Source organism: Ranitomeya imitator, chromosome 7 (genome assembly GCF_032444005.1).
Source record: "Ranitomeya imitator isolate aRanImi1 chromosome 7, aRanImi1.pri, whole genome shotgun sequence".
Taxonomy (NCBI): Eukaryota; Metazoa; Chordata; class Amphibia; order Anura; family Dendrobatidae; genus Ranitomeya; species Ranitomeya imitator.
The window spans coordinates 215,849,532-215,872,203 of NC_091288.1; the positions used below are offsets into that span (position 1 = coordinate 215,849,532).

Genomic DNA, 22,672 nt, shown 5'->3' on the forward strand with positions numbered 1-22,672 from the left:
AACACTACATACTTACCTACCGCTGTCTGTCCCCGGCGCTCTGCTTCTCTGCACTCCTCCTGTACTGTCTGTGTGAGCACAGCGGCCGGAAAGCAGAGCGGTGACGTCACCGCTCTGCTTTCCGGCTGACCGACGCTCACAGCCAGTACAGGAGGAGTGCAGAGCACAGCGCCGGGGACAGACAGCGGTAGGTAAGTATGTAGTGTTTGTTTTTTTACTTTTAGGATGGTAACCAGGCTAAACATCGGGTTACTAAGCGCGGCCCTGCGCTTAGTTACCCAATGTTTACCCTGGTTACCAGCGAAGACATCGCTGGATCGGTGTCACACACGCCGATCCAGCGATGTCCACGGGAGATCCAGCGACGAAATAAAGTTCTGAACTTTCTTCAGCGACCAACGATCTCCCAGCAGGGGCCTGATCGTTGGTCGCTGTCACACATAACGATTTCATTAACGATATCGTTGCTACGTCACAAAAAGCAACGATATCGTTAACAATATCGTTATGTGTGAAGGTACCTTTAGAGACATAATGAGTGGATGAAGGCCGCCTGCGCCTGCATGACCGGGGCGGAGGGGTGGGGGGGGGGGGGGGAGAATGCTTTGTGGTGACTGGACCTCTCCCAAATGAGTGATTGACTGCTTAGTGTCCATTCAAGTCCATGGGAGCACATCAAACATTTCCTGCCGAGCAGAGCTGGGCATAATCCCACTACACCTTGCAATCCAGAAGAAGGTGCTGTCATTCAGGGCTCACCTACAAAGCAGTAGTCCCAGCTCCTACCATCACAAAGCCTTCCTACACCAGGAAGCCTCCCAACACAAAGTACCCAAAGCCAGCCTGACCAAACCATCAACCTATATGGTGTGACAAAAGGCGAAATGCTGAAGATGGTACACAAAATCAAAGAGGAATATCTCATCATCTGGAGGAATGACATGAACAAATCCCAGAATCTGATGAAATACCAGAACCTGCAGAGGGAGTACAAACTGGCCCCATCTGCAGAGAAACTAGAAACCCCCAAAGAGCGACAGATCCTAAGCCAGTACAGACTGAGCGCCCACAGTTTACTCATCAAATCCGGGTGGCACCGACATAACTGCAGGCCCAGAGAGAGCAGACTCTACCACCAGTGCCCCCAGGAGGCCATGAAGGATGAGGCCCACTTGCTGAGGTGCCCCAAATACTCCGCAGTGAGGGACACTTACCTCAAGAGACTCTAATCTCCCAGACCTCACCTCCATGGAGGATGAAGACAATCTGCCAATAATACTGAGGGAAGAGGAAAGTGCATTGGCCATAGCAGCGGAATATGTCATTGCCTGCCACAGACTAAGAGACTAAGACTAAGAGACCACAGACTAAGACTGATATGTCATGGACATCTATACCCCACTCTGGACATATCCCTGCCCCCCGAGCCTAATAAGACATGGACTCCTATACCCAACCCTGGACATGCCCCTCTGCTCTAAAACGAGCCAACCAACCTATAGCCAACCCGGTACCTCTATATGCCCCATACACCGTTCCCCAGTTTTTTCCATTTGCTTTGGCAGTGCAAACATCTACCTAGTCCTGCCAATAAAGCTTATTTGAATTGTGTAGTGAGTGCACACATGATCTGTGATATCACAATGTGCAGTCACAGAGACTGGACAGTGGTGGATGTCCGGCAGCTGCAGGATGAGCAGAGGCGCTGAGGTCAGGCACTGGCAGCGATCTTAGGTTAATGAAAGGAGGAGGATTTCTACCTCATTAATTTCTGTAGTTCCTGCTGCTCTACAGTGGGAAAGTAATATAAATCTGAGGTGGACAGATCCAGGTATATGTAAAATAATAGCTTATAAAGTCAGCAGCACTGACTCAAACACATGGCCTCTAACTAACATGGCCAAGCTTTTTACCCCTTAAGTGGGCAATCATGGAATGCTTCCTTTGTTTTTCTTCTTTCATTTTTCTCTCCCCTTCTTGTAAGAGTTGTTAAAACAAGTTTCTAGGTCTTAAGACAGCTTCATATCACCGCCACAAAATGACAATGTGTGATATGGCGGGCTGTATCTCATTCAGCAAAAGAAAATATAAATTTTTTAATGCCTGTTAGGGCTGCATACACATTCATATCAACGCCACAAAATGACAATGTGGAATACGGGGGGCTGTTTCACATTTAGTAACAGAAAAAATTGGATTTTTTTAATGCAAGTTAGGTCTGTAGAAAAGTTTCATATCACCACAGCACAAAATGATAAGGTGGCATACAGCAGGCTGTTTCACATTTAGCCAGTGACATTTTTTTAATTAGAATTCTATACTCATGTATGCAGCAGAATAGAAGCAGTGCAGAACACGTGCCCTGCTGGCTTTCTTTGTGCACCTCAGTATGGCCAAAATAGAAAAAAGTGCTGGAAGGTAAATTTAACAGCCACACTGAACACTAGCTAGCTACTCTATCTGACTGATAAACAGTGAGTACGGATAGTATTCAGACCCCTTTAAATTTTTCACTCTTTGTTTCATTGCAGCCATTTGGTAAATTCAATAAGTTCATTTTTTCTAATTAATGTACTGTCTGCACCCCATCTTGACTGAAAAAAACAGAAATGTAGAAATGTATGCAAATTTATTAAAAAAGAAAAACTGAAATATCACATGGTCATAATATTCAGATCTTTTAATAATAATAATAATCTTTATATAGCGCCAACATATTCCGCAGCGCTGTACAGTTTAACAGTTTCAAACACAACAGTCATAAGTAACAATGTTAACAATACAATAATTAAAGCGAAATAAGATGACCCTGCTCGTGAGAGCTTACAATCTACAATGAGGTGGGGGAGATACAAAGCACAGGTGTGTATTTACAATGATGTATTTACAATGATGGTCCGGCCATCTTCAGGGGGTGGGGGATAGATGGAGATAGTGAATGGGCTACACACAAACAATATAACAGATTAGGGAACATGATAGGCCGCCCTGAACAAATGTGTTTTGAGCGAGCGCCTAAAACTATGCAAATTGTGGATGGTCCTAATATCTTGGGGTAGAGCATTCCAGAGGATTGGCGCAGCACGGGAGAAGTCTTGGAGTCCGGAGTGGGAGGTACGGATTAGTGCAGAGGTTAGTCTAAAGTCATTTGCAGAGCACAGCGGTCGGTTAGGCCGACAGACAGAATTGAGGGAGGAGATGTAAGGGGTGCTGCACTGTGGAGAGCTTTGTGGGTGAGAACAAGTACTTTGAATTGTATCCTGTAAGGAATGGGCAGCCAGTGTAACGACTGGCGAAGAGCGGATGCGTCCGAGTAATTATTAGCTAGATAGACAACCCTGGCTGCTGCAATAAGGATAGACTGGAGAGGGGAAAGTCGAGTGAGGGGGAGGCCAATTAATAGAGCGTTACAGTAGTCCAGGCGGGAGTGGATCAGGGCGACACTGAGGGCTTTTGTTGTTTCCATGGTGAGAAAAGGGCGGATTCTAGAGATGTTCTTTAGGTGTAAGCGGCACGAGCGGGCAAGAGATTGTATATGGGATGTGAAGGAAAGATTGGAGTCAAACATAACACCCAGACAGTGCACCTGGCTCTGTGTGAGGCTACTGATGGTGCGATTTTCTACGCTGGTAAAAATAGATCGCGGCAGTAATAGAGGAGGGGGTGATTCATTTCTGTCCTTTCTGGGGGGCAGACAATGGCTGGGAGCTTATGTTCTCGGTGATGCTAGATTTTTCCCACCTGGACAGTGTTTGCTGAGGTGTTGTGTTGTGGGGTGGGAAAATTGTTGCTCTTAGCAACTGTCACGAATCCCACCGTATGTCAGGGATCCCACCAATAATATGTCACAGTTCATGGGGAGGATACCTTTATCATCCCCACCACTCACATCAATTTTTCATGAACCGGGGCTGTTTGGTTGCCCCTGGTTCTTTCTGAAGAGGATTTCGTAATTATTAATGGGTCCGGAGCCAACCAAAATTAGTAGCGCACTTCACCTCAGAAGACGTGACAGTTCGTTTTAGAGCACGGAGAGACAAGCTAGTAATTTTATATTTTACTCCAAAAAAAGTAGGCGGTGTTTACAAAGTATGAAAAGGTATTACAAAAGAAGACAAATATCTTATGTACATACAATTACAAATAAATAGGGATTAACAGAAGAAAAGCACATACAGTTCCTTATATCATTTCAGCTCCTGGCAGACCATGTGGCTCGGGGGAAGGGCGAACATATCCCAGTGCATAACAGATTCTCAGCTAGCTTCCTGGTCAAAGGCTAGTGAAAACTGAGCTCCCAGGGTCTTATACCCCTTGGTCGTGACATCACTAAGTGGGCGGAGCTAAGTAATGCACTCCTTTACAGTTGTATTCAGGGGGGAGGGAGTTGCCTGCAGGCCAAGACAGAGAAGAAGAGCTTTCAAGGCAGTGTGTCGGGGACCATGGTACCTTCTGAAAACATCCCTCAGACCGTGGTATTCTTACATTATCGTGACAGCAACCAATCACAGGTTAGATTCTTTTAAACAGCTCTGATGAAATTAAAGATGCTTAGTGATTGGGTAGGGCTATGTGGAGTGGGCTTGGCTGATACACACATACATACATATGGAGCGCCCCCGTAGGGCAGTGGGGTACTCGGTGCTGGGCCCTTCTGTTCTCGGTGGGGATGTCACGATGGCTGACCCGGTCCGTGGCCCTCGGGAGGTCCGTTGAAGAAATGGTGGGGAAAAGTCTTTAAAGGGATAATGTTCGTGACGCCACCTGTGGTATTCGGTCAGGGTGACCACCGCTGCTTAGGGGTCCGCTGGGTTGATGTTATGGCAGCTAGATGGTATACCTTCCCACAGGTGAAGTGTATCCCCAGGGCTTCCCAGAGTGTAGATGGTGGATGATGTAAGGCGCAGTGAATAACGAGGACACAAAGTTGCAGTCTCTTTACCTTTACTGAAGGCTTCAGCATCCACAGTCCAGAGTTAAATCCAGTACTCCCGGACTGGGAAAAAGAAAACAACTACATCAGCAAAGCACATGCAAAATTTTTGAAATGCTAATAAACAAGTTAATATATAATAAGCTTCCCTTTATGGGAGGTGAGAATACATGAACGTTGCAAACAATAACATATTTACATTGTGCGTACAACTTTCAAAGGCAAATAGAAAACAATTACTATCTAACTGTGAAACACAATTACCCATACAGGTATTCTATCTTACTAAGTGCAAGTACCCTCTAAAGGTACCTTCACACTAAACTACGCTGCAGTGATCCAGACAACGATCTGGATCACTGCAGCGTCGCTGTTTGGTCGCTGGAGAGCTGTCACACAGACCGCTCTCCAGCGACCAACGATGCCGGTAACCAGGGTAAACATCGGGTTACTAAGCCGCGCTTAGTAACCCGATGTTTACAATGGATGCCATCCTAAAAGTAAAGAAAAACAAACGCTTCATACTTACCTACCACTGTCTGTCCCCGGCGCTCTGCTTCTCTGTACTGGCTGTGAGCACAGCGGCCAGAAAGCACAGCGGTGACGTCACCGCTCTGCTTTCCGGCTGCTGTGCTCACAGTGAGTGCAGGAAAGCACAGCGCCGGAGGACAGACAGCCGAAGGTAAGTATGTAGCGTTTGTTTTTTTTTTTACTTTTAGGATGGTATCCAGGGTAAACATCGGGTTACTAAGCGCGGCCCTGCGATGTTTACCCTGGTTACCAGCGAAGACATCGCTGAATCGGTGTCACACGCCGATTCAGCGATGTCAGCGGGAGAGCCAGTGACCAAAGAAAGTGCTGGCCCTCTAGCCCCGACCAACGATGTCACAGCAGGATTCTGATCGCTACTGTGTGTCAAACTGAACGATATCGCTAGCGAGGACGCTGCAACGTCACGGATCGCTAGTGATATCGTTTAGTGTGAAGGTACCTTAAGGGTATACTATTATTAACCCTTAAAGTGCTAATCAACATTTTCCTTATCTTTCTTCTACATATGCAGGACTATCTGTATACCCCCACAGGCCTACTGCATTTCTTTCCTAAAACCTCAATTTTATTTAAAAGTACATCATCTAACATTCTATTCTAAGCATTATCAAACATCCTATCACTATCTAACCTGCTACATACTATCTGCTATGTAAACATTATTGATATCTAACTTCTTAAGGCAAAGTGCAACAAAAAACATTCCCTTTAAGAGGGAAACTCAAGTCTTTTTCGAGGTAGTGCAAACAATCAACAAGCCAGTTATCAACTTTTAAACGGCAAAAACGTTCACGAAGTCCTCAGGAACAGTTTCTTCACAAAGGCTTCTTTTTGTAAAACCAGTAGGGAGCACCTTTAACCCCTTCAAGTCGCGGCCCTTTTTCATTTTTGCGTGTTCGTTTTTCGCTTCCCTCGTTCCCAGAGCTATAACTTTTTTATTCTTCCGTCAATATGGTCATGTGAGGGCTTATTTTTTGCAGGACAAATTGTACTTTTGAACGACACCATTGGTTTTACCATGTCTTTTACTAGAAAACGGGAAAAAAATTCCAAGTGCGGTGAAATTGCAAAAAAAGTGCAATCCCACACTTGTTTTTTGTTTGGCTTTTTTGCTAGGTTCACTAAATGCTAAAACTGACCTGCCATTATGATTCTCTAGGTCATTCCGAGTTCATAGACACCTAACTTGACTAGGTTATTTTTTATATAAGTGGTGAAAAAAAATTCCAAACTTTGCTAAAAAAAAAAAAAAAAAAAAAAGGGCCATTTTCCGATACCCGTAGCGTCTCCATTTTTCGTGATCTGGGGTCGGTTGAGGGCTTATTTTTTGCGTGCCGAGCTGATGTTTTTAATGATACCATTTTTGCGCAGATACGTTCTTTTGATCGCCCGTTATTGCATTTTAATGCAATGTCGCGTGACAAAAAAACGTAATTCTGGCGTTTCGGATTTTTTTCTCGCTATGCCGTTTAGCGATCAGGTTAATGCTTTTTTTTAATTGATAGATCGGGCGATTCTGAACACGGCGATACCAAATACGTGTAGGTTTGGTTTTTTTTTTATTGTTTTATTTAGGATGGGGCGAAAGGGGGGTGATTTAAACTTTTATATTTTTTTATATTTTTTTCATATTTTTAAAAACATTTTTTTTTTACTTGTGCCATGCTTCAATAGCCTCCATGGGAGGCTAGAAGCTGGCATAGCCTGATCGGCTCTGCTACATAGCAGCGATCATCAGATCGCTGCTATGTAGCAGAAATGCAGGTGTGCTGTGAGCGCCGACCACAGGAGGGCGCTCACAGCAGACCTGCATCAGTAACCATAGAGGTCTCAAGGACCTCTATGGTTACCTTCCTGATGCATCGCTGACCCCCGATCATGTGATGGGGGTCGGCGATGACGTCATATCCGGCCGCCCGGCCGGATGCGGTAGTTAAATGCTGCTGTCTGTGTTTGACAGCGGCATTTAACAGGTTAATAGCGGCGGGTGAATAGCGATTTCACCCGCCGCTATTGCGTGCACATGTCAGCTGTACAAAACAGCTGACATGTCGCGACTTTGATGTGGGCTCACTGCCGGAGCCCACATCAAAGGGGGATTCACGGCATGCGCAGTAGATGTACGGCGCATGTCGTGAAGGGGTTAAAGGTGCAAACTATGTACAAACAAGTTCCAATCATGCACAGTTCAATATTCCACAGTTCTTTGGTATAACAGTGATGAAACATTTGTGCAAAAACAGGTGCAACTAAAACATAGGATCCCTTTAAACATGGGACCCCTTTAAGGAATTACCCTTTATGGGTTTAAGCAGCAAAAAGGAAAAGTTTTTGGAACTATGTACAGTTTTCAGGGCTTCTAGGTTTATTTATGCCAGTCTGGGGGTAGTACCGGTGGGGGTAGTCCTGTTGGGTATCGGCTACCACCGGGTACTACATAGAGTGCGTCCTCACTCTGGATTGGGGTCTGTGTGCTCACAGTTCTCTGTGCCACCATAGTCTGGGTGCACTTTGAGCACACGGTGACCGGTGCAGGGGTCAACTGTTCAGGTGGAGAGCAGTAGGACGGTGAGACAGTAATGTCGGGTTTGTCCTTGCGGACGTGCAGGGCATACCACCCCTTGTCTCCCCAATGCCGCGTGTACCTGACACGGTCACCCGGGTACAGATCCCAGCCTGGGTGTCTTTCAATGAGGTGCGCCTCTACATCTCGCCGATTGACGAACACTTTGAGGTCGAGGCCAGGCTCCTTTATAAAGCCCCAACCTCCCTGCAGGCGGAAGGTGACAATGGTCCCATACTGCTGTGGGCCCCAGTCTTCCTCGGCCATCTGCCTAGCCTTTGCTTTGGCCGGCAGGTCCCTCTCACGGTCAGCCTGGCGCCGGAGCTCCTTCGTAGCCCACTCCGCCTCCTGCTGACGCAGCTGCCGACGGTATTCTTCATGGGCGATGACCGCAATACTCTCCCCCTCTGGCTGGGCCTCCCTAGGGAACCCGATCAGGTTGGTGGTAGCGCAGGTCCATTTAAAGGTCACCCACTCTCCCTGGATGTCCACTTTCTGTCTGATGGGCTGCAGCGGGAAGTCTGAGGTCTTCATAGTCTCCCATGGCCTCTCCCATTCTAAGCGATTACACACCAGGCCGGGTGGTGGTGGTGGGGATGAGTCTACGTCCACCAGCAGGGATCCCTTGACTATCCCTTAGTGACCAAGCCAATTTTGACCTTAATGACCAAACCAATTTTTACAATTCCGACCACTGTCACTTTATAAGGTTATAGCTCTGGGACACTTCAATGTATCCCACTGATTCTGAGAGTGTGTTTTTTTCGTGACATATTGTACTTCATGTTAATGGTAAAATTTCTTCGACAAAACTTTTTTATTTTTTGAAAAAAGGGAAATTTGGCAATTTTAAATCTTTTATTTTTTGTTCCCTTAAATCAGAGAGTCGTGTCACACAAAATAGTTAATAGCATTTCCCTAAAAACTGCACCCCTCAAGATGCTTAAACCACATTCAAGAAGTTTATTAAAGACTTCCAAGAGGCGAAGCTTCGTTATGGCTGCATCTTAAGCAGAGCTCCTGAAAGTTGCACCTTTAGACACTATCTACCGACTTACCGGGGACAGCCACAAAAACGGGATAAGACCAAGACAAGTGAAGCAGACCATCGGATCCAGCTCCCCGATACCCCAGAAGACCCAGGCCACGTGTGGGCCGCTGGAGAAGTCACACTGTGGGAGACTGCAGAGCTCCACATACAGAGTGCTGGATGGAAAGCCCCTGCAGTGTACTCCTGTACCAGAGATCTTTGTGCTGACAGGTGGGTGAGAGATAAGCATGTAAAGGAGACAGGGGAAACAATACAGTCCCTGAACACTGAGCAAATAAAGAAGGGGGAGGGGCACAACACAGCAGAAGCCATTACCAGAGGTAAACAGTGGCAGCTTCTCAGGCTGCAGTCAAAAGGCTCTTACACTAAACGACTTTCCAACGATCATGACCAGCGATATGACCTGGCCGTGATCGTTGGTAAGTCGTGTGGTCGCTGGGGAGCTGTCACACAGACAGCTCTCTCCAGCGACCAACGATCAGGGGAACGACTTCGGCATCGTTCAAACTGTCTTCAACAATGCCGAAGTCCCCCTGCAGCACCCGGGTAACCAGGGTAAACATCGGGTTACTAAGTGCAGGGCCGCGCTTAGTAACCCGATATTTATCCTGGTTACCATTGTAAAAGTAAAAAAAAAACAACCACTACATACGTACATTCCGATGTCTGTCACGTCCCCCGCCGTCAGCTTGCCGCACTGACTGTGTCAGCGCCGGCCGTAAAGCAGAGCACAGCGGTGACGTCACTAGTCAGGTAAGGCTTCTTTCACACTAGCGTCGGAATCTCCCCGTCGCAATGCGTCGGGGAGAGATTCCGACGCCATTGCTGCATTGCACAATGGGTGCAGTGGATGCATTTTTCTGGCGCATCCGCTGCCCCATTGTAAGGTGCGGGGAGGTGGGGGCGGAGTTCCGGCCGCGCATGCGCGGTCAGAAAAAGCGGTCCGTCAGGAGAAAAAAAACGTTACATGTAGCGTTTTTTTCTCCCGACGGTCTGCCAAAGCACGACGCATGCGAAGTGTGGCAATCCGTCGCAAATGCATCGTCAATAGAAGTCTATGGGGAAAAAACGCATCCTGCAAGCACTTTTGCAGGATGCGTTTTTTCTGCAAAACGACGCATTGTGACGGATTAAAAAAAACGCTAGTGTGAAAGTACCCTAAGTGGTGACCACTGGTGAGAGAGATTGCAGGAGAGGTGAAGGAATGGGGTCACTATTGCAGGTTGTAGGCTGAGCAGAAGAGAGGAGCTTGGAAACTTCTTCTGAAACAGGCTCAAAGATGTCTAATGAGCTTGAGGTGCGGCAGGGAAGGGGATCCAGGCACTGAGGAGATTGGGCTGAGACAATCTGGCTGGCTCACCCCTTCTGACACAGTCTCCCCTGCTGCACTCTCTTGCGGTGGCTTCCACCTTTCCCACACACCCCGCCCCAGCAGCAAACATGGCGGAGGAGTTGGTTTTCTCCTGTCAGATAACTGCTCCTTCACCCCAATCCCACTGCCACCCTCTGTTACCCTCCCTTCCTTTGAGGTGCACTCTGTGCGCATCTACTCCCCACCAACCTCCAACTGGCTGTCATTTACTGCCCCCCAGGGCCAGCCACCACCTTCTTTGACCACTTCACCACCTGGCTACTTCATTTCCTTTCTGCGGACATCCCCACTATCATCATGGGCGACTTCAACATACCCATTGACACTTCCCTCTCAGCTGCCACTAAACTTCTAACTCTCGCTTCCTCCTTCGGCCTCACTCAATGGTCTTCTGCAGCCACTCACAAAGACGGTCACACACTGGACCTCATCTTCACCCGCCTCTGCTCTCTAACCTCTCTAACTCACCTCTTCCACTCTCTGACCACAACCTTCTCACATTCTCATCTCTCTCCACTCCATGTCTACAATCTTCACCCCACAAACTTTCACACCCTCGCAGAAATCTTAAACATCTTGACCTACATTCATTCTCTGAATCCCTCCTCCCCCTCACAGACATAAGTTCCATATACAATGCGGATGACGCTGCTGCTCTATATAACACCACAATATCTGTAGCTTTGGAATCTGCTGCCCCACTTACACATACCAAAGCTCGCAAAATCAACAGACAGCCCTGGCACACCAGCCTGACCAAAGAACTGAGGCGAGCTTCCAGGGCTGCTGAGCGCAGATGGAAAAGATCCCACTCTAACGAGCACTTCATCGCATTCAAACAGTCCCTCACTACTTTCAAGACCACACTCGCCACAGCTAAACAAACCTACTTCTCATCTCATATCCTCCCTGTCTCACAACCCTAAACAGTTATTCGACACCTTCAACTCTGTCCTCTGTTCCCCAGCACCTCCTCCCTTCCCACTCAGCTGAAGACTTTGCCTCATTTTTCAAGCAGAAGATTGATAGCATTAGAGACAGTTTTGGTCAACAACCCCCAGAGCCCTTCCTCCCGATTTCCCAGCCCTCCACCTCCAAAACCAACTTCTCCACCATTACAGAAGATCAACTCTCCACTCTACTCTTAAGGTCGCATCTCATCACCTGTGCACTTGACCCGCTCCCATCCCACCTCATCCCAAACCTCACCACAGTCTTCATCCCAACCCTAACCCATCTCTTCAACCTATCACTAACAACTGGTGTTTTCCCCTCAAGCTTTAAACATGCTTCCATCACACCTATCCTCAAAAAGCCTTCTCTTGACCTATCCTCTGTATCTAGCTATCGCCCTATATCACTTCTCCCCTATGCCTCCAAACTACTGGAACAACACGTCCATCTTGAACTGTCCTCCCATCTCTCTTCTTGCTCCCTCTTTGACCGCCTACAATCTGGCTTCCGGTCACACCATTCCACTGAAACTGCCCTAACTAAAGTCACCAAGAGCAAGCGACACTACTCTGTCCTCCTCGACCTGTCGGCTGCCTTTGACACAGTGGACCATTCCCTATTATTACAGACCCTCTCATCCCTTGGCATCGCAGACTTGGCCCTATCCTGGATCTCATCATACCTAACAGACCGGACATTCAGCGTCTCCCACTCACACACCACCTCCTCACCTCGCCCCCTATCTGTCGGAGTTCCACAAGGTTCAGTCCTTGGGCCCCTGCTCTTCTCCATTTACACCTTTGGCCTGGGACAACTCATAGAATCTCATGGCTTTCAGTATCACCTCTATGCTAATGACACACAGATCTACATCTCTGGACCAGATATCACCTCCCTTCTAACCAGAATCCCTCAATGTCTGTCCACTATTTCATCCTTCTTCTCCGCTAGATTTCTGAAGCTTAACATGGACAAAACAGAATTCATCATCTTTTCCCCCATCTCACGCGACCCCCCCAACGAACCTATCCATTACAGTAAATGGCTGCCCACTCTCCCCAGTCCCACAAGCTTGCTGCCTCGGGGTAATCCTTGACGCTGATCTCTCCTTCAAACCACATATCCAAGCCCTTTCCACTTCCTGCCGACTTCAACTCAAAAATATTTCACGAATCCGTTCATTCCTCAACCATGAATCTGCAAATACCCTAGTCCATGCCCTCATCATCTCTCGCCTTGACTACTGCAACCTCCTGCTCTGTGGCCTCCCCTCTAACACTCTCGCACCCCTCCAATCTATTCTAAACTCTGCTGCCCGACTAATCCACCTGTCCCCCCGCTATTCCCCGGCCTCTCCCCTCTGTCAATCCCTTCACTGGCCCACCATTGCCCAGAGACTCCACTACAAAACCCTAACCATGACGTACAAAGCCTTCCACAACCTGTCTCCTCCATACATCTGTGACCTCGTCTCCCGGTACTTACCTACACGCAACCTCCGATCCTCACAAGATCTCCTACTCTACTCCCCTCTTATCTCCTCTTCCCACAATCGTATACAAGATTTCTCTCGCGTATCACCCCTACTCTGGAACCCTCTACCACAACACATCAGACTCTCGCCTACCATCGAAACCTTCAAAAAGAACCTGAAGACCCACCTCTTCCGACAAGCCTACAACCTGCAGTAACCACCGATCGACCAAACCGCTGCATGACCAGCTCTATCCTCGCCTACTGTATCCTCACCCATCCCTTGTAGATTGTGAGCCTTCACGGGCAGGGTCCTCACTCCTGTACCAGTTATGACTTCTATTGTTTAAGATTATTGTACTTGTTTTTATTATGTATACCCCTCCTCACATGTAAAGCGCCATGGAGTAAATGGCGCTATAACAATAAATAATAATAATAATAGATATTCTGATGGATGTGGTTGATTTTTTCTAGGAAATAAGTGGCCAGATCCTCACCACTGAGATTGGAGATGGGGGCCTGTACTTTAGGTTTCAGGAGGGAGTTTACGGTTTCAAAAAGTCGTTTTGGGTTGTTGGATAGTGAGGTGATGAGGGTGGTGAAGTAGGATTGTTTGACCAGAGAAAGGGCAGAGTTATAGGTTTTGAGCATGAACTTATAGTGGATGAAGTCTTCTACTAAGAGAGATTTTCTCCACTGCCGCTCTGCACACCTTGAGCAGCGCTGAAGAAAGCGTGTTTGCATAGTGGGCCAGGGCTGCCGTTGTCTGTGTCGGGTCTTTCTGCGTGTAGAAGGTGCTGCTTCATCCAGGGCATTCTTCAGTGTAATATTGAAGTGTGACAATGCTAATTCTGGACAGGAGAGGGAGGAGATGGGGGCTAAAGATGTGTGGAGGTTGTCCATAAGCTGCTGGGTATCAATGGTACGTGTATTCCGATAAGTGTGGTAAGTGGGGGTGTCCTGGGAGATGAAACAATTCTTGACTGAAAAGGAAAGAAGGTTGTGGTCCGAGAGCGGGAGAGTGGAGTTAGTAAAGTCGTGCAGCGATCCAGGACGGGAGAAAACCAGGTCCACAGTATTCCCGTCCTCATGCGTAGGAGAATTAGTAAACTGTGAGAGGTTGAATGAAGACGTTAGAGAAGATGAGTGGCAGATTGGGAGAGGGGATCATTGATGGAGATGTTAAAGTTTCCCATGATGAGGGTGGGGATGTCACAGGATAGAAAGTGAGTAAGCCAGGTGGCAAAGTGGTCTAGAAAAAGGTGGGAGGAGCCTGGAGGGCGATAAACAACCGCCACCTGCAAGGAGAAGGGCTTAAAGAATCTGACGGCGTGGACTTCAAAGGAAGGAAATGTAAGAGGAGTAACAGGCTATACACAGTCTATCACTGTGCTTATATCTGAAGTTGGCAGTCTTTTATTATAATGCTGATGTGTCTCAAGAGTGTTCGGCCATTTATCCTGTGTTGTCAGTTCTGGAAGATGAAGAACTAAGATCCAGGAGCACGTAGAGGTTAGCCGTCACATCTCTGTAATAACACTCTAATCGATTGCCTGGAAACTCCAGTCCTGATATGTCCGAGACCAGATCTTCTTTGGTTCTATGAAAAAGAAGACAAACACATTTATATCAGTCTGATATTATTATTTTTTTCTTATATAGTAACTATGCTGATAACCAGTGCCCTTTGTAAGAGATACAGATGTGAAGAAACAGGCTGTGGTTATCCTCTACCCTCTTTAAAGGAAATCTGTCAGTAGAATCAACCCTCCTAAGCCATCTACATGGACAATGCAGGTCATAGGAAGCTGAATCAAATGATACCTTTATATCTGCAATCTGATATCTTATTCAAGACAAATACACATTTTTTATATGTAAATGAGCTGTTATGATCTATGGGTCGGACATAGATCTTCCAGAGAATCTGCCGCCAGAGATTATTTTCTTTTCAACTATTTTTATTAACTTTTCAAACAGTTATATAGAAGGATGGCAAGCATGGGGAAAGGAGAGGAGGAAAGACAAGGGCAGGGTATCTTAAAAGAAAAAAATAGAGAATTCAGACAATTTATATATTTAGCCTAAGAATAACCATATATGAACATTAGTAATTATAACAAGTGTAATGTTACATAATAAATAAATAAACCTGAAAATGTATTACAAGTCTAAAATGACTGAGTCCAGAGGTCAAATTCTTTCTACAATGCAAGATATTTGGCGCTCCACAAATCCCATTTTATATGGTATTTATGGAGGAAATTGTTGTTCAAAGCGAACCTTTTTTCAATGGCGCTGTGGAGTTGAATTGTATTAATAATATCCGAAAATGTTGGTGTTTGAGATTTTTTCCACTACAATGCAATTAAATTTTTATCACCAGGAAGATATGAATAATTATATATTTAATTGAAGGGTCAACACTCTCGAGTCCTATCGAGAAGAGCGCCATTTGTGGCGTAACTATGAGATTGATATGTGTAAGAGAATTAATATGTAGTGTAGCGTCTTTCCAGAGTTTCTTTATTTTTGGGCATGTCCAGAAAATGTGATATAAGTTAGCAGGTGATCCACATCCTCTCCAACAAAGGGGGGAGTTATCTCCATTGATGTGTGAAAGTCGTATCGGTGTGACATACCACCTTGTGATCAGTTTATAATAGGAGTCATGGTGGGGAATGGAAATATTTGACGCATAAGTGTGCTTGATAGCATTTTCCCATGTTTCCGTTGAAAAAACTCTATTCAAGTCAGATTCCCATCTTCGAAGATAAATATTTTTAGTCTCATTAGTATCTTTATTGAAGTGGCTGTAGATGTTTTTAAGACTCCATCTGTTTTTATGATTAGTGTTTTCGAATAGGGAAGAAATTATGTCTAAGTTTAGGGATCTACTTGGTGATAATTTTTGGATATTTTCTTTTAAGATTAAATAAAATAAAAATTGGGAGTAAGGCAGGATATAAATACGTTTGATTTCGCTATATGAATAGAATGATTCACCGTTGTAAATGTTGCCTACAGTGTTTATTCCAGCTTCTGACCAAATAGATGGGATCGAAATTTTATAAATTATAGCTATTAAAGATATGGGACAGTTCTTAATTTGACTTAACCTCAAACCTCCCCTCCCCGGCCTAGTCAGTGACTTCCATGCTGACAAGACCGCTTGAAAAATGGGTTGATGATGTTCCTTTTGAGCTGGTCCTAGTAAATATCTAAAAAAGGAGTCTTGTAAAGACGTATTATTGTTTTGAGTTATTTCTAGGTCCAGCCAGGCTACCTGGGAATTGTCACAAAATCAGTTTTGGCTATGCCTAATCATAGAAGCCTGGTAATAGGCCAGGATATTTGGCAAAGCAATGCCTCCCCTGCTTTTCTTTTTATAAAGAACGTCGTTAGCTACCCTCGCCTTTCTGTTATTCCAAATAAAGGATTTTATTAAGTTTTGTATCTTTATTAAGGAGGAGGAATGGATCATCAGAGGAAGGGTTCGAAATAAGTATAGAATTTTTGGCAAAATGATGGATTTCACCACCAGAATTTTACCTAATAGAGACAAGTTTAAGAATCTAAAGCGGGCAAAGTCTTTGGATATGGTTTTAGTCAGGTTGTCTATAATCGTGAGTAGGGTTGAGCGAAACGGGTCGGCCATTTTCAGAAGTCGCCGACTTTTGGCAAAGTCGGGTTTCATGAAACCCGACCCGACCCCTGTGTGGGGTCGGCCATGAAGTCGGCGATCTTCTGAATCTGGTATCGGGATTCCGATCCCGAGTTCCGATATGTTTGCAATATCGGAAATCGGTATCGGAATCCATATTTAAGTGTAAAATAAAGAATTAAAATACAAAATATCGCTATACTTACCCTCTGACGCGCCCTGGTACTAACCGGCAGCCTTTCTTCCTTCGAATCAGCGCTTGCAGGACCTTGCGGTGACTCGCGGTGACGTCGCGGCTTGTGATTGGTCGCGCGACCGCCCATGTGACCGCTCGCGCGACCAATCACAAGCCGCAACGTCACCGCGATGTCACCGCAAGGTCCTGCAAGCACTGATTCTTAGGAAGGAAGGCTGCCGGAAAAAAGCAGGGCGCATCCGAGGGTGAGTATATACCTAATAGGAATATACTCACCCTCAGACGCGCCCTGCTTCTTTCCGGCAGCCTTCCTTCGAATCAGCGCTTGCAGGACCTTGCGGTGACGTCGCGGCTTGTGATTGGTCGCGCGAGCGGTCACATGGGCGGTCGCGTGACCAATCACAAGCCGCGACGTCACCGCAAGGTCCTGCAAGCGCTGATTCGAAGGAAGGAAGGTTACCGGTTAGTACCAGGGCGCGTCCGAGGGTGAGTATAGCAATATTTTTTATTTTAATTCTTTATTTTACACTTAATTATGAATCACAGGGCCTGAAGGAGAGTTTCCTCTCCTTCAGACCCTGGGAACCATTGGAAACCCAATGCACTGCATTGGGTTTCGAGTTTCGGCCGACCCCGACTTTTTTATAGGATCGGCCGATTTCACTCGACGCGACTTTTGAAAAAGTCGGGTTTCATGAAACCCGACCCAATCCTATAAAAGTAAAAGTCGCTCAACCCTAATCGTGAGGATTAACAAGTGGAATTTATTTGTTAGTGTGATTCCTAAATACGCGATCTCTTTGTCTTCCCATAGATAATTAGTATGCTGTTTAATTTCTTGGGTCAAGTTATGGTTGAGGCAAAAAGGTAGGATTTTAGATTTCTGAGGATTGATTTTAAAGTATGAACTTTTCGAAAAGGAGTCCAAATCTGATTAAAGGGCAGTAATTGATGTTAAAGGGTCCTTAATTGTTGAAAAGATATCATCAGCGAATAAGGTAATTTTATGCTGGCGGTGTGGAGCATTAAAGGGACACTGTCACCTGAATTTGGAGGGAACAATCTTCAGCCACGGAGGCGGGGTTTTTGGGTTTTTGATTCACCCTTTCCTTACCCGCTGGCTGCATGCTGGCTGCAATATTGGATTGAAGTTCATTCTCTGTCCTCCATAGTACATGCCTGCACATGGCAATCTTGCCTTGTGCAGGCGTGTACTATGGAGGACAGAGAATGCACTTCAATCCAATATTGCAGCCAGCGGGTAAGGAAAGGGTGAATCAAAAACCCCAAAACCCCGCCTCCATGGCTGAAGATTGTTCCCTCCAAATTCAGGTGACAGTGTCCTTTTAAATCCCGTAATTGAATTATTTAATCAAACCTTTTCAGCCAATGGCTCCATTGCCAGGGCACACTGACGCTGCTATCATGAGGCAAGTTGAATACTTTGCTTCAAGCGGCGGAGCATTCCTAAAGACAGGAGGCGGGGGTGCAGCAGTCAGAAGTTAGCACACGTGGTGCCGACTCTACCTGCAATCCCTGCTCTGACACATGCAGACAGTGTCACAGACACAAACAAGCTAACGTGCGGTGTGCCCGGCAGGTGACCCTGCCCGGGCTGAGGTGCAGAGGCGGTGCCCTGTCTCCTGCCCTGCAGGCTGCTGTGCCTGGAGTCGGACACAGACACACACATTGCTGGGACCGGCAGCAGTAAGTAAAGTAACTATGAAGTACATCATTCGCCACCCCCCACATTCCCCACACCGCTGCTGCTGTACAGCAAGTCTGTCAGGGATCACAGCCTCCCTCCATCAGATTGAAGTAGATTCAAGGAGCGAGTGCCTGGTGTCAATGCAGACACTCGATTAACTAAATTTCTTAAAGCAGTGGAAGGAAAGAGTTTAATTACAAGGGGCAGCCACGAAAGTAATGAATTTTAGATGTTATCTCAACTCAGCAAAAATTTTATAAACTTTCCACTTCTTGGAGCGGAGCTGTGTGTGTATGAGGTGTATGAAGCGGAGCCGTGTGTGTATGAGGTGTATGGAGCAGAGCCGTGTGTGTATGAGGTGTACGGAGCAGAGCCGTGTGTATGAGATGTATGGAGCAAAGCCGTGTGTGTATGAGGTGTATGAAGCGGAGCCGTGTGTGTATGAGGTGTATGGAGCGGAACCGGGTGTGTATGGAGCGGAGCCATGTGTGTATGAGGTGTATGGAGTGGAGCCGTGTGTGTATGAGGTGTACGGAGCGGAGCCGTGTGTGTATGAGGTGTACGGAGCGGAGCCGTGTGTGTATGAGGTGTATGGAGCGGAGCCGTGTGTGTATGAGGTGTACGGATCGGAACCGGGTGTGTATGGAGCGGAGCCATGTGTGTATGAGGTGTATGGAGCGGAGCCGTGTGTGTATGAGGTGTATGGAGTAGAGCCGTGTGTATGAGGTGTACGGAGCAGAGCCGTGTGTGTTTGAGGTGTACGGAGCAGAGCCGTGTGTGTATGAGGTGTATGGAGCGGAGCCGTGTGTGTATGAGGTGTACGGAGCAGAACCGGGTGTGTATGGAGCGGACCCATGTGTGTATGAGGTGTATGGAGCAGAGCCGTGTGTGTATGAGGGGTATGGAGCAGAGCCGTGTGTGTATGAGGTGTAAGGAGTGGAGCCGTGTTTGTATGAGATGTATGGAGCAGAGCCGTGTGTGTATGAGGTGTATGGAGCGGAGCCGTGTGTATGAGGTGTATGGAGCAGAGCCATGTGTGTATGAGGTGTATGGAGCGAAGCTGAATGTGTACGAGGTGTGCGGAGCCGAGCCATGTGTGTATGAGGTGTATGGAGCGGAGCCATGTGTGTATGAGGTGTATGGAGCGGAGCCGTGTGTGTATGAGGTGTATGGTGCAGAGCTGTGTGTGTATGAGGTGTACAGAGCAGAGCCGTGTGTGTATGAGGTGTACAGAGCAGAGTCGGGTGTGTATGAGGTGTACGGAGCGGAGAGACGGGTGTGTATGAGGTGTACGGAGCGGAGCCGGGTGTGTATGAGGTGAATAGAGCGGAGCCAGGTGTGTATGAGGTGTATGGAGCAGAGTCGGGTGTGTTTGTGCGAGGTGTATGGAGCGGAGCCGCGTGAGTACGGAATGGAGCCGTGTGTGCAAGGTGTACGGAGCGCAGCCACGTCTGTAGGAGTAACTATGTGTGGCCATTATACAGTATGGAGCATCATGTGGGCCCATTATACAGTATGGAGCATCATGTGTGGCCACTATACAGTATGGAGCACTGTGTGGCCATTATACAGTATGGAGCATCATGTGTGGCCACTATACAGTACTAGATGGTGGCCCGATTCTAACGCATCGGGTATTCTAGAATATGCATGTCCACGTAGTATATTGCACAGCCCACGTAGTATATTGCCCAGCCACGTAGTATATTGCCCAGTCACGTACTATATTGCCCAGCGAGGTAGTATATTGCCCAGCGAGGTAGTATATTGCCCAGCGAGGTAGTATATTGCCCAGCGACGTAGTATATTGCCCAGTGACGTAGTATATTGCCCAGCCACGTAGTATATTGCCCAGTCACGTACTATATTGCCCAGTCACGTACTATATTGCCCAGCTACGTAGTATATTGCCCAGTGACGTAGTATATTGCCCAGCCACGTAGTATATTGCCCAGCCACGTAGTATATTGCCCAGCCACGTAGTATATTGCCCAGTCACGTAGTATATTGCCCAGCCACGTAGTATACTGTCCAGCCACGTAGTATATTGCCCAGCCACGTAGAATATTGCACAGCGACGTAATATACAGCACAGAGCCACGTAGTATACTGCCCAGTCACGTAGTATATTGCCCAGCCACGTAGTATATTGCCCAGCCACGTATGTAACAGGTTAACAAAGACTTAAAATAAAAAATAAACATATACTCACCTTCCGAGGGGCCCTGGCGCTTGTGTGCGGCGCACGCGGCAGCTTCCGGTCCCAGGGTTGGTATGAGCACAGGACCTGTGATGACGTCGCTGTCACATGACAGTGACGTCATGGCAGGTCCTTCTCGCATAGCATCTTTGGCACCGGAACCTGCCGCTCGCACTGCCGAGGAGAGGGCGCACGTCGGAGGGTGAGAATAATGTTTTTTTTTTTATTATTATTATTTGTAACATTAAATCTTTTTACTATTGATGCTGCATACGCATCATCAATAGTAAAAAGTTGGTCACACAGGGTTAATGGCGGCGGTAACGGAGTGAGTTACCTGCGGCATAACGCGGTCCGTTACCGCTGGCATTAACCCTGTGTGAGCGGTGACTGGAGGGGAGTATGGAGCGGGCACTGACTGCGGGGAGTATGGAGCGGGCGCCGGGCACTGACTGCAGGGGAGTAGGGAGGGACTAATCGGACTGTGGTCGTCGCTGATTGGTCGCGGCAGCCATGACAGGCAGCTGGCGAGACCAATCAGCGACTTGCATTTCCATGACAGACAGAGGCCGCGACCAATGAATATCTGAGCCAGACAGACAGAAAGAAAGACAGAAGGACAGACGAAAGTGACCCTTAGACAATTATATAGTAGATGGAGCATCATGTGTGACCATTATACAGTATGGAGCATTATGTGTGGCCATTATACAGTATGGAGCATTGTGTGGCCATTATACAGTATGGAGCACTGTGTGGCCATTATACAGTATGGAGCATCATGTGTGGCCATTATACAGTATGGAGCATCATGTGGGCCCATTATACAGTATGGAGCATCATGTGGGGCCATTATACAGTATGGAGCATAATGTGGGCCCATTATACAGTATGGAGCATCATGTGTGACCATTATACAGTATGGAGCATTATGTGTGGCCATTGTACAGTATGGAGCATCATGTGTGGCCATTATACAGTATGGAGCATCATGTGGGGTTCATTATACTGTATGGAGCAATATATGGGCCATGTTATTCTGTATGGGGCACTGTGCGGTGCCCACAATACTGTATGGAGCAATATATGGGGCTCATTATTCTGTATGGATCACTGTTGTGCCCAGAATACTGTATGGAGGAATATACTGTCTGATTTATGACCTATTGTAGAATGTACAATAGTTATCACTCGTGTAATGAATGGGGGGGACTGTATATGAGATGGGAGCCCTATAGGAGGGCTGTACTGTATATGTGTTTGGGGGGGCGCCTGTCATGATCCCAATGGCAGGGGATCACTAAAGGACAAGCACAGATACAAACAAGCTCTAGGGCGATGGAACCTGAGCTGACCGCGACCCTGAACCTATCACACAAATAAAAGTAGCCGGGGAACGTGCCTACGATGATCCTAGACGTCTCGCTCCAGCCGAAGATCTAACTTCCCCTATTAGAAGAAACACAGACCTCTCTTGCCTCCAGAGAAATACCCCACAGAAATAGCAGCCCCCCACATATAATGACGGTGAAATGAGAGGAAAGCACATACGCAGTATGAAAACAGTTTCAGCAAAATGAGGCCCGCTAAAGCTAGATAGCAGAGGATACAAAAGTGAACTGCGCGGTCAGCGAAAAACCCTTCAAAAAACCATCCTGAAATTACTTGAACTCATGTGCCAACTCATGGTACATGAGGAGCAATTTCAGCCCACTAGAGCAACCAGCAGCAAAGAATCACATATCTGCAGGCTGGACTAAAAACCAAATAAAGCAAAACACCAAAACAGGAAAATCCAAACTTAGCTTGACCAGAAGGTTCTAGGAGCAGGGAGCAGAGGTAACAAGACACACTGGATACATTGATAACCGGCGAGGAAATGCCAGCAAAGCCAGGTTAAATAGGAAACTCCCATATCCTGATGGAACAGGTGGAACCCAGAGACCCAGGAAAGACAAGTCACCCAGTACCATCAGTAACCACCAGAGGGAGCCCAAAAACAG

The 22,672-nt window shown here is 46.9% G+C and overlaps 1 protein-coding gene across 1 annotated transcript in view; it reads right to left on the bottom strand.

Annotated features, from left to right (window-relative positions):
- Positions 1–8,997: 8,997 nt before the first annotated feature.
- Positions 8,998–22,672, bottom strand: part of LOC138645493 (uncharacterized) — a 51,708-nt gene continuing 38,033 nt past the window's right edge. The window contains exon 8 of the mRNA XM_069734857.1: positions 8,998–14,501. Within this exon, the coding sequence (XP_069590958.1) occupies positions 14,443–14,501 (59 nt within the window). The 3' untranslated portion in view covers positions 8,998–14,442. The remainder of the gene's footprint in view (positions 14,502–22,672) is intronic.